A 14,028-nucleotide genomic window follows, 5' to 3' on the forward strand; every position below is an offset into this window, starting at 1 on the left:
TGAAAGTAAAAGTAAAAAAAAAAACAAAGCTGATGAAGCCGACCTTGATATTAGTGAATCCTTCCGGAAGTGGGCGATCATACAGTCTGCTAATATATACTGTCTTTCTTTCTCGTTCTCGCTCAGTGGGTAAAAAAATTAAAATGTTTTTTTATTATTTAGAATAAAACATTACGTGTCTACTTGTTTATGCAGATTTAGTGGCGTTTTCAATTACCGGCGACTATAGTAACTTTAATCATTTTTTCAATTAAGAAGACATCACTGTGTAAGCATTATGATCAGTAACTAAAAGCAACGAAAAATTAATATATCTTTGTATATTAAATCAGAACAGTCATGAAACAATCAAGTGGAACTTTTCCTCTTAAAAATATATATTTTTATTATATTTTTAATAGGAATCATGGGATTCAAGTTTCCACGTCAGGCTTCTTAAGTCTTTTGAAATAATTAAACCAAAGAGAATTGATAGTGAAATAATACAAAAAGGCGAAAGAAGGAGAATGTGATGAAAGACAATACCAGTTTGTCAGATAACTTAGATAATAGAAGACATAAAATTTATAAGAAACTTTAGTATGCAAAATGTACTTGTATCTTACGAAACAAACTAAAATGCATTAAGCTTTTCTAGCTACCTTCCACACGCAAATGTTGGAGGGAAACTGAACATGTATGATTAATAACAACGATCAACTGGGGTAACTCATTAAGAGCTAAGTAACTCGAAAATCTTAAAAGGAGTGTACCCTTAGGCAAGGCAAAGTCACTCTCAAGGCTGTGGAAAGTAATGGTGCGGAGGCTATGACACAGGCCAAGATTGGAGCTTTTTTTGTTGAGCCGTCACATCAAATTAAATAGTGGCGCCCAAGATTACCCAACTACCACAAATAATGGCAAACATATTCTCACCTTATTTTGCAATTCACGTTTATATAAAGTATACTTTAGTTATGATGCAATTCTAACCATTTCAGAGAGAAGATGCTGCGGATACATACTCGTCATTAACGGTTCAAAAGAAAAATATTACAGGCACTACAGATACATAAACATTATTAACATTTCAAAAGAATAAAATACGTATATTACTGGCAATATCACTTTTACAGGCTCGCAGTAAATCATTCATAGTATATCCCTCTTACCAATTGATCAGAAACCATATTAAAAACGCTATCACTCTATCGATTCAAGCAGACCTATTGAATATCCATTGGTCTGAAAGAGTTTCGAGTGGTTTTCTTCGTGATTGATTGTGTCTTACAACATCTGGGTAATTGACACCGAAATAAATTAAACAGAAAAAATTAAATTTAAAATAAATTTCATATAAAAATATCTATAAATATATGTATATAAAAATTGTGTTCATATATATAAGTTCTTACATAGACGATCTATGTATAATTTAAATTTGGTTGAGGAGGCCTGCCTCCCCCATAAATTTATATAACTGCTCTATATTACAATCCTTTCCTAGAATTGTAGTTAGGGTAAAATTACCTACTCTGTCACGACCCCAAGACAGGAACCTATGTCACAAATTCCCGAATCTGGGACATTCAGTCAACAAATGTTTCACAGTCAAGGGCACAGTACAGTTCTCGCAAAACGGAGGATTTTCACGAGACATCAAGAACCCATGTTTAAGTCTTGTATGTTCAATCCTCAATCTGCACAACATCGTTTCTTGTCTCCTTGGCATATATGGATATGACCAAGGAGACACTGATGAAGTGATACTGCGCATTTTTTGATTAGTTAAAATATCCTCCCACTGGGACTGCCAACATTTTTTAATTCTCTGACCTACTAGAAGATACAGATCCTGATATGGTAGTAGGCATCTTGTGGGTTCTGGGGAGCTGACCCCAGACTTTGCAAGTTGGTCAGCTTTCTAATTCCCAGCCACCCCAACATGGGAAGGAACCCAACAGAACTTTATTCCTTTCCCTCTTCTTTTTAGTAAAAGCAGCCATTCCAATACATCTAAAATCAGAGGGTTAAAAGATTCCAGCGACTGAAGAATACTTCTTGAGTCACAATATATAATAAAATTATTTTCATTCCGAATTAAAACTTCCTTTAAAGCCTTTAAAATTCCATATAATTCTGCTGTAAAAATCGATGCAACAGATGATAACCTGCCACTTCTCTCTAAACCAGGGAAGGCTACTCCAAAGCCGACGCCAGCATCTGACTTTGAGCCATCCGTGAAAACTGCAGTGGAGTCATCATGTTGCAAAGAGTGTTCTAAAAATATTAACCGCATGGGCTCGCTGGACAATTCTGTCTTGGTAAAATTAAAATATCTACAAAATTTCACCTCTAGAAAGTTCCAGGGGGGACTAACTGAATATTTTGCTGGTAAAATCTCGATTCCTTGGCATATTTAATTCACGGACAATAAAATTTACTCTAAAAGCGAATGGATGAGGTTGCTTGGGGTGACTTTCATTTCTCATACTAATGCTGGATAAAGACTTAGGTAGCCTCTGGAATCTATACCAGCTCCGAACCAGCAGACGCTTGTAATGAAGATCCAGTGGCACCTCATAAGCATCTACAAGCATGCTCTCGGTGGGAGATGATTTAAATGCTCCAGTACACAACCGTATTCCTCCATGATGAATTGAGTTGAGCATTTTAAGGCTATTTGCCTTCGCAGAAGTGTACACCTCACACCCATAACTTAATTTTGAAAAGACCAAGGCTTTACATAATCTCAACATCTGAGTTCGGTCTGCACCCCACGAAGTGTGAGAAAGGACTTTCAGCAAATTCATTGCTTTCAAGCATTTTGCCTTAATATATTTCAGATGTGGAATCCAGGTCAGCTTGCTATAAAAACTAAAGCCAAGAAACCTTGTTTCACCAACACATGGAATTCTCTGCCTATGAATGAACAGATCTGGATCAGGGTGGATTCCCCTTATCCGACAAAAGTGCATAGTTACCGTTTTACTGGTAGAAAATCTAAAACCATTAACCTCAGCCCACTTTACTATACTATCAATGCAGAGCTGAAGGCGGCGTTCAGCCAATGCCATCCTTGATGCTGCAAAGGAAATCGATAGGTCATCAAAAAGGGTTTATGTTATATCTGGGGAAATTATTTTAGAAACCCCATTGATTACCAAGGCGAACAAGGTTACACTTAAAACACTTCCTTATGGTACTCCTTTTTCTTGATTGAACACATCTGACATTGTTACTCCAACCTGAACCTGAAATATCCTATTTTTTAAAAAAGCCTTAATAAACAGGGCAAATTGCCTCTCAGGTTACATTCATAAAGGACCCTCAAAATGCCATATCTCCATGTTGTATCATAAGCCTTCTCTAGATCAAAGAAAACAGTGATGTGATGCTGCTTGTTGGCAAAAGCTTCACATATTGAAGATTCCATTCGTACCAATACATCAGTTGTGGAGTGCATACTCCGAAAACCACACTGAGCAGGCGACAGATATTTACCTCTTTCCAAGTACCACATCAATCGTGTGTTCACCCTTTTTTCCATGATCTTACTCAAACAAGATGTCAATGCAATAGGATGATAATTTTCTGTCTTGAATGGATCTTTACCAGGTTTCAGAAATGGGAGTAATTTTAACTTCTCCCAAAGCTAGGGAAAGATATGTTCTAGGTAAATTCTGTTTATTAGGCTTAATATGAAAAGTCTGGTATTTTCAAGGGTATGCTTAATCATTGAATATGTTATATCATCCAGTCCAGGAGCTGATTCATTACATTTATTCAAGGCTGATTCAAATTCTCTAATAGTAAAAGGAGCATTGTATTGTTTATGTCTTAAGGTATTAAAATCAATTTCGACCTGTTCCATTATCTGTCTTTGAGCTGAATAGGGTCTATCATCATATTTCTTCGCAACATTAGCAAAATGATTACCAAACTCATTTGCCACTAACTGGGGGTCTGCTACCTCGCAACCATTGATCTTGATAACTGGAGGTTGACAAGGAGTGAACTTGCCTGCTATTTTTCTAACTCTCTTCCAAACTAGAGTCAAGAGGAGTTTTCGAATTTAGTGAAGATATGAATATCGTCCAAGATTCTTTTCGTGCTTTTTTTATTTCCATGCGAAAATGAGCTCTTGCTTTTCGAAATTCTACACGGTAATACTCACATTTTCGTCTGCAGTATCTGGTGAAAGCAGATCTCATAGTTCTGTGAGTTTCCTGGCATTTACGAGTCCACCAGGGAACTGGCCGGCGGATACATATGCCTGAAGTCCTAGGTATAGATTGAAGACCAGCCGAGAACATTATTGTATTCAAAAAGTCAAGAGCATCATCTACACAGGGATAGTCATCAGCAGAGTCATCTATTGAGCTGTACTCCTGGAATACTGCCCAGTCAGCTTTACCAATGTTCCATTTAGGTAGCTTTGGAGATGGAGGGCTTGATGCTACACTCACCACTATTGGGAAATGGTCACTGGTCAATCTATCATTTATAGTTCTCCAATTAAAGTCAATAAGGCAATCATCACTACATATAGATAAATCAATAGCTGATAACGTGCCTGTTGGAACATGAAAATGTGTAGACTCCCCAGAGTTGAGAATCCCCACATTTTCATCTTCTATGATGGAACCCAAGCATCTTCCTCTTTGATTGGTGACGATGTCACCCCAAAGAGGGTTTCTGCTATTCATATCTCCCAAAATAACAAAAGGACGTGGTAACTGTTGAATAAGAGATTTAAATTCATTGATGGGGAAGGCTTCATTAGGTGGTAGATTAAGAGAGCATATTGTATATTTTCTTTGCAAATGGATCTGCACACCTATCACTTGCAGTGCTGATTGGATACTAATAGGATTTTGTGAGGTGTCATTTCGAACATACAAAGCGACACCGCCATGGCTTCCAATATTCAAATTATAGGTGGAGTGATAGGATGTATACTCTCGTGGGCTGGGGCACATGTTATTACCAATCATTTTCTCCTGCAGAGCTATACAAACAAGAGACACTTCTGATATGTGCAGCCTTAATTCTTCACATTTAGCTCTTAATCCTTGACAGTTCCACTGTAGAAAATTAATGAATTTACTTTCCTTTAGAGGCTGTTAAATTAGAGCCTCTTTTAAGAGCTTTCAGCTTACTGACTTGCTCCTTATTTCTGGAAGGAGACCGATTATTTACGGCTGCCTTCCTTTTCAGAAGGTTATCGGTCTCAGGAACACCAGACAAAGTTGATGCTGCCTGAGGAGGGGTGTGAAGGTTAGACATTGGTGCATCCTCCAAAGGATCAGAAGCACCATTTAAAGCTGGTACAGCCTCCAGAGGTGGAAGTGCCAGGTACACCCGGCACAGCCTCCAGAGAGGCAGGAGTACCAGAAATCACTGGTTCTGCTTCCATAGAAGCAGAAATGTCAGAAACCACTGGCACTGCCTCCAAAGAGGCGGGAGTGCCAGAATCAACTGGCACTGCCTCCGAAGAGGCAGGGGCGCCAGGAATCACTGCCGTGGCCTCCAAAGAGGCATGAGCGCCAGGAATCACTGGCGCAACCTCCGAAGAGGTATGAGCGCCAGCAATCACTGGCGCCGCTTCCAAAAAGGCACAATTACAGGTCGTAACTGGTTTTTTCTTTACATTATCTTTGGTGACATTGATATTTCTTCTTCGGTTGGCAGCAACACTGGAAAAGGATATTCCTGGTCTAATGTACTGACTCAACAATCTCTCTTTTGCCTCTCTAAATGTGATACGTTCGGTTACCCTTAATGTTTGAATTTCTTTTTCCATGATGTATACATCACAATTAAGTGAAGATGATGGATGATTGTCTCCATAATGCATACATCTGGCCTGCTTATTACATATGCCATGCTCTGGTTCACTGCATTTAACAAAGTTGCAGGCTTGTCTTGTAGTTTCTGTTTACAGGACCCTAACATATGTCCAAATTCTTGACAATAAAAACATCTCCTCGGTCTTGGGATATATTGTTTAACCTTGAAACATAACCAGGCTGCTTTCACTATACTAGGCAATCGGGTGGAATTGAATGTAACAATTAAATTGGGAAGTGGGACTAGGACTCCATTTATCTTCTTCTTCATTCTTTCAATTCTTATTACACCTTGATCCCTTAATTCCTCTACGAGCCTTTCCTCAAAGTACGTCACAAGCTGGGGTGCATATATCATGCCCTTGGAGTAATTCCAAAAAGCATATACTGCACACTCTACTTTAACTCTTCCACGGTGAGATAATGTTTTTAGCCTGTCACTTTCCTTTGCTGAGGCAGATTCCACTGTCAGCTTTCCTCGCCCCTCAGAAGAAATCTTAGGCTCTCGGCCACAAAACTTGACAATATCTTTATATACATTAAAAATGTCACAATCAGAGTCTTCCAAATTAAAATTCAAATATTTATCATACAAGTTTTCAAACATTCCGGGTCCTATTTCAGATACTATATTTTTACTACATTTCCCTTTACTCAGTACTGGAGCATAGGGTTTCAGTGTAATTACACTGGAAGGTTTGATTGATTTTTCCAGAGGAAGGTTGCCAGTGGAGGTTCCTGCAGTCATCAACTGTGCCGATTCACTACCATCAAAGGGTCCAGGGGTTCTTGAATCTTTACTCGTATTTTTCATAAAGATTAAAGTAATTGACAAAAAAATAAATAAACCTGAAAACCTTAAAAAGATATCACCAGCCTTTCATGCAGTTTATTCTTCCACTAATGGCACAAGTGAGAACCGACTCCCAAATGTCCGCGTACCTACCCTACCCCACAGGGGATGGCACAACATGCTTAGAGTGGCCCAAGTGTAAGCCAAACCCACTTGATAGGACTGAGAGTATTACAAGAATACAATCATCCCCACCCTAATCACATTATGGGCAAACCGGACAGAATGCCGAGAGTCCTATCTGCAAAACTAGACCCCCCCCCTGGAATCCGTGGTCCACCCCTGCAAAATAGTTCCGCTTGATATCGCTCAGGTCCGAACATTATCGGGCAGTTGATGGTCCTGCCACGGTTCCCACCATTTAGCTTCAGATATAAAACCCAATCCCAACTGTGATATCTTTTCTGTTTAACAGGTCCAGTAAATTTCAGCAAAGGTGGAAAATTCCACATAATTAATCCGAAATGCTAGTAAAAAAAAAATATTACATGAAGGAGAAGGATGTAGTAAGAATGAAAAAATTGCAGAAAGAACTAAAGTTCTGACTAATTTAGTTGGATCAGCAGCTGGGCCCCAAGGACCAGTGAGAAAGCAACCCCACTAGGCATCACGGCCCAGCTGCTGGTCCCTAAGCCCCGTACCCACGCCAAGGGGTCAGCATCTAGGGGGTTTTCTTCGTGAAGTATGGCAGATGATGACAGGACAAAGGGATTATCGATCGTGTTTGTCTTACTCATGATACGATCAATAGGGCAACTTCACCTATTAGGTCATATATCTTAGAAGGTGGACCCCTCCTGGTTTGATATCTGTTCTGTCCTATAGTAGATCACATTAACCGTGCATTTGATGTCTAGGCCAGTCCCTTACGACGCTCCTGATTGGCTGTTGATAAGCCAGTCACAGGGGTAGAAACTCAGTTTCTCTTGAGAGTCCACATTGGCAAGATGTATGTTCCACCTCTCCTGGGGGATACTTTTGAAAGACGTATCCCTCAGGAGAGATGGAACATAGATCCTACCCATGTGAACTCTCTCAAGAGAGACAGAGTTTCTAGCCCTGATTGGCTTATCAATAGCCAATCAGAAGCGTCGTAAGGGACTGGCCTCGGCATCAAATGCACGGTTTAATGGTTCACCTGGTGATCTGGCAAATAGATAAATTTAGTGATAATCCTAGGGTTTCAGTCAAAGAAAATCCTGGGGTTCCACAGCCAAGGAAAATCCTAGGGTTGCACAGTAAAGGAAAATCCTGGGGTTGCACAGTCAAGGAAAATCCTGGGGTTGCACAGTCAAGGAAAATTCTGGGGTTGCACAGTCAAGGAAAATTCATGGGTTGTGCAGTCAAGGAAAACCCTGGGGTTGCACAGCCAAGGAAAATCCTAGGGTTGCACAGTCAAGGAAAATCCTAGGGTTGCGCAGTCAAGGAAAATTCAGGGGTTGCGCAGCCAAGGAAAATCCTGGGGTTGCACAGTCAAGGAAAATCCTGGGGTTGCACAGCCAAGGAAAATCCTGGGGTTGCACAGTCAAGGAAAATCCTGGGGTTGCACAGTCAAGGAAAATCCTGGGGTTGCACAGTCAAGGAAAATCCTGGGGTTGCACAGCCAAGGAAAATCCTGGGGTTGCACAGTCAAGGAAAATTCATGGGTTGCACAGCCAAGGAAAATCCTGGGGTTGCACAGTCAAGGAAAATCCTGGGGTTGCACAGTCAAGGAAATTCAGGGGTTGCGCAGTCGGTTGCACAGCCAAGGAAAATCCTAGGGTTGCACAGTCAAGGAAAATCCTAAGGTTGCACAGCCAAGGAAAATCCTAGGGTTGCACAGTCAAGGAAAATCCTGGGGTTGCACAGTCAAGGAAAATCCTGGGGTTATACAGTCAAGGAAAATCCTGGGGTTGCACAATCAAGGAAAATCCTAGGGTTGCACAGTCAATGGAAAATTCTGGGGTTCCACTGTCAATGAAAATTCTGGGGTTGCACAGTCAAGGAAATTTCTGGGGTTGCCCAGCCAAGGAAAATTCTGGGGTTGCACAACCAAGAAAAATTCTGGGGGTTTCACAATCAAGGAAAATTCTGGGGTTGCACAGTCAAGGAAAATTCTGGGGTTGCACAGTCAAGGAAATTCTGGAGTTGCACAGCCAAGGAAAATCCTAGGGTTGCACAGTCAAGGAAAATCCTGGGGTTGCACAGTCAAGGAAAATCCTGGGGTTACACAGTCAAGTAAAATCCAGGGGTTGCACAATCAAGGAAAATCCTAGGGTTGCACAGTCAAGGAAAATCCTGGGGTTGCACTGCCAATGAAAATTCTGGGGTTGCACAGTCAAGGAAATTTCTGGGGTTGCCCAGCCAAGGAAAATTCTGGGGTTGCACAACCAAGAAAAATTCTGGGGGTTTCACAATCAAGGAAAATTCTGGGGTTGCACAGTCAAGGAAAATTCTGGGGTTGCACAGTCAAGGAAAATTCTGGGGTTGCACAGTCAAGGAAAATCCTGGGATTGCACAGTCAAGGAAAATTCTGGGGTTGCACAGTCAAGGAAAATTCTGGGGTTGCACAGTCAAGGAAATTCTGGAGTTGCACAGCCAAGGAAAATTCTGGGGTTGCACAGTCAAGGAAAATCCTGGGGTTGCACAGTCAAGGAAAATCCTGGGGTTACACAGTCAAGGAAAATCCTGGGGTTGCACAATCAAGGAAAATCCTAGGTTGCACGTCAGGAAAAGATCCTGGGGTTGCACTGCCAATGAAAATTCTGGGGTTGCACAGTCAAGGAAATTTCTGGGGTTGCCCAGCCAAGGAAAATTCTGGGGTTGCACAACCAAGAAAAATTCTGGGGGTTTCACAATCAAGGAAAATTCTGGGGTTGCACAGTCAAGGAAAATTCTGGGGTTGCACAGTCAAGGAAAATTCTGGGGTTGCACAGTCAAGGAAAATTTTGGGGTTGCACAGTCAAGGAAAATCCTGGGGATGCACAATCAAGGAAAATTCTGGGGGTGGGGTGCACAGTCAAGGAAAACTCTACGGTTGCACAGTCAAGGAAACTTCTGGGGGTGCACAGTCAAGGAAAATTCTGGGGTTGCACAGTCAAGGAAAATTCTGGGGTTGCACAGTCAAGGAAAGTCCTGGGGTTGCACAATCAAGGAAAATTCTAGGGGTGGGGTGCACAGTCAAGGAAAACTCTATGGTTGCACAGTCAAGGAAAATTCTGGGGGTGCACAGTCAAGGAAAATTCTAGGGTTGCACAGTCAAGGAAAATTCTGGGGTTGCATAAAACAGTCAAGGAAATTCTAGTTGGCACAGTTAAGGAAAATTCTGGGGGTGCACAGTCAAGGAAAATTCTAGGGTTGCAGTCAAGGAAAATTCTGGGGGTGCACAGTCAGGAAAATTCTAGGGATGCACAGTCAAGGAAAATTCTGGGGGTGCCAGCAGTCAGGAAAATTCTAGGGATGCAGTCAGGAAAATTCTGGGGTTGCATTCGGGATTCTGGGTGCTAAAACCATCAAGGAAAATTCTGGGGGGTGCACCAGTCAAGGAAAATTCTAGCACATCCAAGGAAAATTCTGGGGTTGCACAGTCAAGGAAAATTCTGGGGGTGCACAGTCAAGGAAAATTCTGGGGGTGCACAGTCAAGGAAAATTCTAGGGATGCACAGTCAAGGAAAATTCTGGGGGTTTGACAATCAAGGAAAATTCTAGGGGTGCACAGTCAAGGAAAATTCAGGGGTTGCACAATCAAGGAAAATACTGATGTTATACAGTCAAGGTAAATTCTGGGGGTTTCACAATCAAGGAAAATTCTGGGGGTGCGCAGTCAAGGAAAATTCAGTGGTTGCACCGTCAAGGAAATTTCTGGGGTTACACAATCAAGGAAAATTCTGGGGTTGCACAGTCAAGAAAATTTCTAGGGTTGCACAGTCAAGGAAAATTCTGGGGGTGCACAGTCTAGGAAAATTCTGGGGTTGCACAGTCAAGAAAATTTCTAGGGTTGCACAGTCAAGGAAAATTCTGGGGTTGCACAGTCTTGGAAAATTCTAGGGTTGCACAATCAAGGAAAATTCTGGGGGTGCACAATCAAGGAAAATTCTGGGTTGCACAGTCAAGGAAAATTGTGGGGTTGCACAGTCAAGGAAAATTCTGGGGTTGCACAATCAAGGAAAATTTAGGGTTGCACAGTCAAGTAAAATTCTGGGTTGCACAGGCAAGAAAAATTCTGGGGGTGCACAGTCAAGGAAAATTCTAGGGTTGCACAGACAAGGAAAATTCTGGAAGTGCACAGCCAAGGATAATTCTAGGGTTGCACAGTCAAGGAAAATTCTGGGGGTGCTCAAGGAAAATTCTAGGGTTGCACAATCAAGGAAAATTCTAGGGTTGCACAGTCAAGGAAAATTCTGGGTTGCACAGTTAAGGAAAATTGTGGGGTTGCAGTAAAGGAAAATTCTGGGGTTGCAGAATCAAGGAAAATTTAGGGTTGCACAGTCAAGTAAAATTCTGGGTTGCACATGCAAGAAAAATTCTGGAGGTGCACAGTCAAGGAAAATTCTAGGGTTGCACAGACAAGGAAAATTCTGGGGGTGCTCAAGGAAAATTCTAGGGTTGCACAATCAAAGAAAATTCTGGGGGTGCACACTCAAGGATAATTCTAGGGTTGCACATTCAAGGAAAATTCAGGGGTTGCACAGTCAAGGAAAATTCTAGGGTTGCACAATCAAGGAAAATTCTGGGTTGCACAGACAAGAAAAATTCTGGGGGTGCACAGCAAAGGATAATTCTAGGGTTGCACAGTCAAGGAAAATTCTGGGGGTGCTCAAGGAAAATTCTAGGGTTGCACAATCAAGGAAAATTCTGGGGGTGCACACTCAAGGATAATTCTAGGGTTGCACAGTCAAGGAAAATTCAGGGGTTGCACAGTCAAGGAAAATTCTAGGGTTGCACAATCAAGGAAAATTCTAGGGTTGCACAATCAAGGAAAATTCTGGGGGTGCACAGCCAAGGAAAATTCTGGGGGTGCACAGTCAAGGAAATTTCTAGGGTTGCACATTCAAGGAAAATCCTGGGGTTGCACAGTCAAGGAAAATTCTAGGGTTGCACAGTCTAGGAAAATTCTGGAGTCAAGGAAAATTCTTGGGGTGCCCACAAAGTCAAAAGGAAAATCCAAATGGGGTTTACAAAACAGGGTCAAGGAAAAATTCTAGGGTTGCACAATCAAGGAAAACTTCTAAAAGGGGTTGACAAATAGGTTAAGGAAAATTAAAATGGGGTGCACAGTCAAGGCAAAATTCTAGGGGTTGCACAGTCAAGGAAAAGTCTAGGGTTGTTTGCAACATCAAGGAAAATTCTAGGGGGTTGCCAAAGTCCAATTGGCAAACATTCTAGGGGGTTGCACATTCCAAGGCAAAATTCCTAATGGTTGCAAACAAGTCCAAAGGAAAATTCCTAGGGTTTGGGCACATCATCAAGGAAAAATTCTATGGGTTTGCACAAAATTCAAGGAAAATTCATAGGGTTGTACAATCAAGGAAAATTCTGGGGGTGCACAGTCAAGGAAAATTCTAGGGTTGCAGAGTCAAGGAAAATTCTGGGGGTGCACAGTCAAGGCAAATTCTAGGGTTGCACAGTCAAGGAAAATTCTAGGGTTGCACAATCAAGGAAAATTCTGGGGGTGCACAGTCAAGGAAAATTCTAGGGTTGCACAGTCAAGGAAAATTCTAGGGTTGCACAATCAAGGAAAATTCTGGGGGTGCACAGTCAAGGAAAATTCTAGGGTTGCAGAGTCAAGGAAAATTCTGGGGGTGCACAGTCAAGGCAAATTCTAGGGTTGCACAGTCAAGGAAAATTCTAGGGTTGCACAATCAAGGAAAATTCTGGGGGTGCACAGTCAAGGAAAATTCTAGGGTTGCAGTCAAGGAAAATGCTGGGGGTGCACAGTCAAGGAAAATTCTGGGAGTGCACAGTCAAGGAAAATTCTAGGGTTGCAGTCAAGGAAAATTCTGGGGGTGCACAGTCAAGGAAAATCCTGGGGTTGCACAGCCAAGGAAAATTCTGGGGTTCCACAGCCAAGAAAAATCCTGGGGTTGCACAATCAAGGAAAGACCTACTATGACATTTGTATAATGCATTTCTCTCTCCTCAGAAAAAGAACCGAACCAGCAACGTCTCAAGGGCCACTGCCGAAGGGGAAGCCCTGCTAAAGGAGATGGGTTTCGAGGACAAGGAAACTCCCGGCAGAAGGCGAACCAGGGCAGCCATCAGGGGCGACGTTTACACACCTCCGCCCAAGAAGGAGAGGAAGGCCACCACGCCAGGAAGTGAGTTGTAATTCAAGCTTGTTTGGAATATTTTGCTCTCTAAATTCTCCTTTTTTTTCGGTATGAAATATCTGAAGCTGCTCCATTCATAAATGTTCAATGGTGACTTTTTCTATCTCTCAGTTGTTAGAATACCTTCCACACATACAGAAGCCTTCAAAGGCTTACCATTATGTTTCTTCTGTTATAGAGACATGAGCATCAAAGCTTGGCTGCTGCATTTAAGACTAAGTTTTCTCCAAACGATACTAAAACTCAGAAGGTTGGAAATGAGGAACTTTGCTCCTCTATCACGTTCCATACAAGTTATAAAACTTAGGCCTTAAATACTTTTCAACCACCAAATGAGAAATATGGCAACAGAAATGGGTGGTTATTCGTTTAAGTATCATCCAAAAATATACTGTAAATTATTCACAGTTACCAATCACACTTTTCCACTCCTTAAATCTTGGCAAATAATGAAAATCTCTCTTTAGACTCCAGTTTCCTCAGATACACCAGAGTGCCAAGTACAAGCCTAATTGATAAGTCTGAGGCTTTTGGCATCATCATCTTGTGCGGTAAAAGGTCTTTAGACGCATGACACTAATTAAAGAAGACTCTCCTCCTCCAATAAGACTTTGGTGATTGTTATCATCTACTGAAACGTCTGCGATGCTCACTAGTTTCCTTTTCCTTGTGCTCTATATACACTATATTTCTTTGGAAGCTAAAAAGGAATAAATTAACATTTACTGGTTTCCTGTATTTCGGTATCTTCCTGATCAGTTTGGCCTAGTGCTGGGATTCAGAGGAGAAGAGTTAACGTATTTTTATCACTCTTTTCTATCGTTATAATCATACATCCGAGATCTTTTACCTCCCTGTTATCTTTTATCAGCATAACGTAACCGTATTCACGACTAAGTACTATGGAGAAATTTACGACTTTCACTTTCATATCCTCGCCACTAAAAAAATAATAAAAAAAAATAAATTTTAAAAAACTTAAAAAAAATAAAACTGTGGATCCAGGAGGTCTGTTTGTTATAGGCTTCTTATGTAA

The 14,028-nt window shown here is 41.4% G+C and overlaps 1 protein-coding gene and 1 long non-coding RNA gene across 2 annotated transcripts in view; one reads left to right on the forward strand and one right to left on the reverse strand.

The window, feature by feature from the left end:
- LOC135222581 (uncharacterized) overlaps window positions 1-14,028 on the reverse strand; it is a 92,614-nt gene that overhangs the window by 49,085 nt on the left and 29,501 nt on the right. The gene's annotated exons all lie outside the window — the stretch shown is intronic.
- Window positions 1-14,028, forward strand: part of LOC135222565 (chromatin assembly factor 1 subunit A-B-like) — a 45,619-nt gene that overhangs the window by 25,546 nt on the left and 6,045 nt on the right. The window contains exon 2 of the mRNA XM_064260653.1: window positions 12,806-12,980. Coding sequence (XP_064116723.1) covers window positions 12,806-12,980 — 175 coding nt within the window. The remainder of the gene's footprint in view (window positions 1-12,805; window positions 12,981-14,028) is intronic.

This window comes from Macrobrachium nipponense, chromosome 20 (genome assembly GCF_015104395.2).
Source record: "Macrobrachium nipponense isolate FS-2020 chromosome 20, ASM1510439v2, whole genome shotgun sequence".
Taxonomy (NCBI): Eukaryota; Metazoa; Arthropoda; class Malacostraca; order Decapoda; family Palaemonidae; genus Macrobrachium; species Macrobrachium nipponense.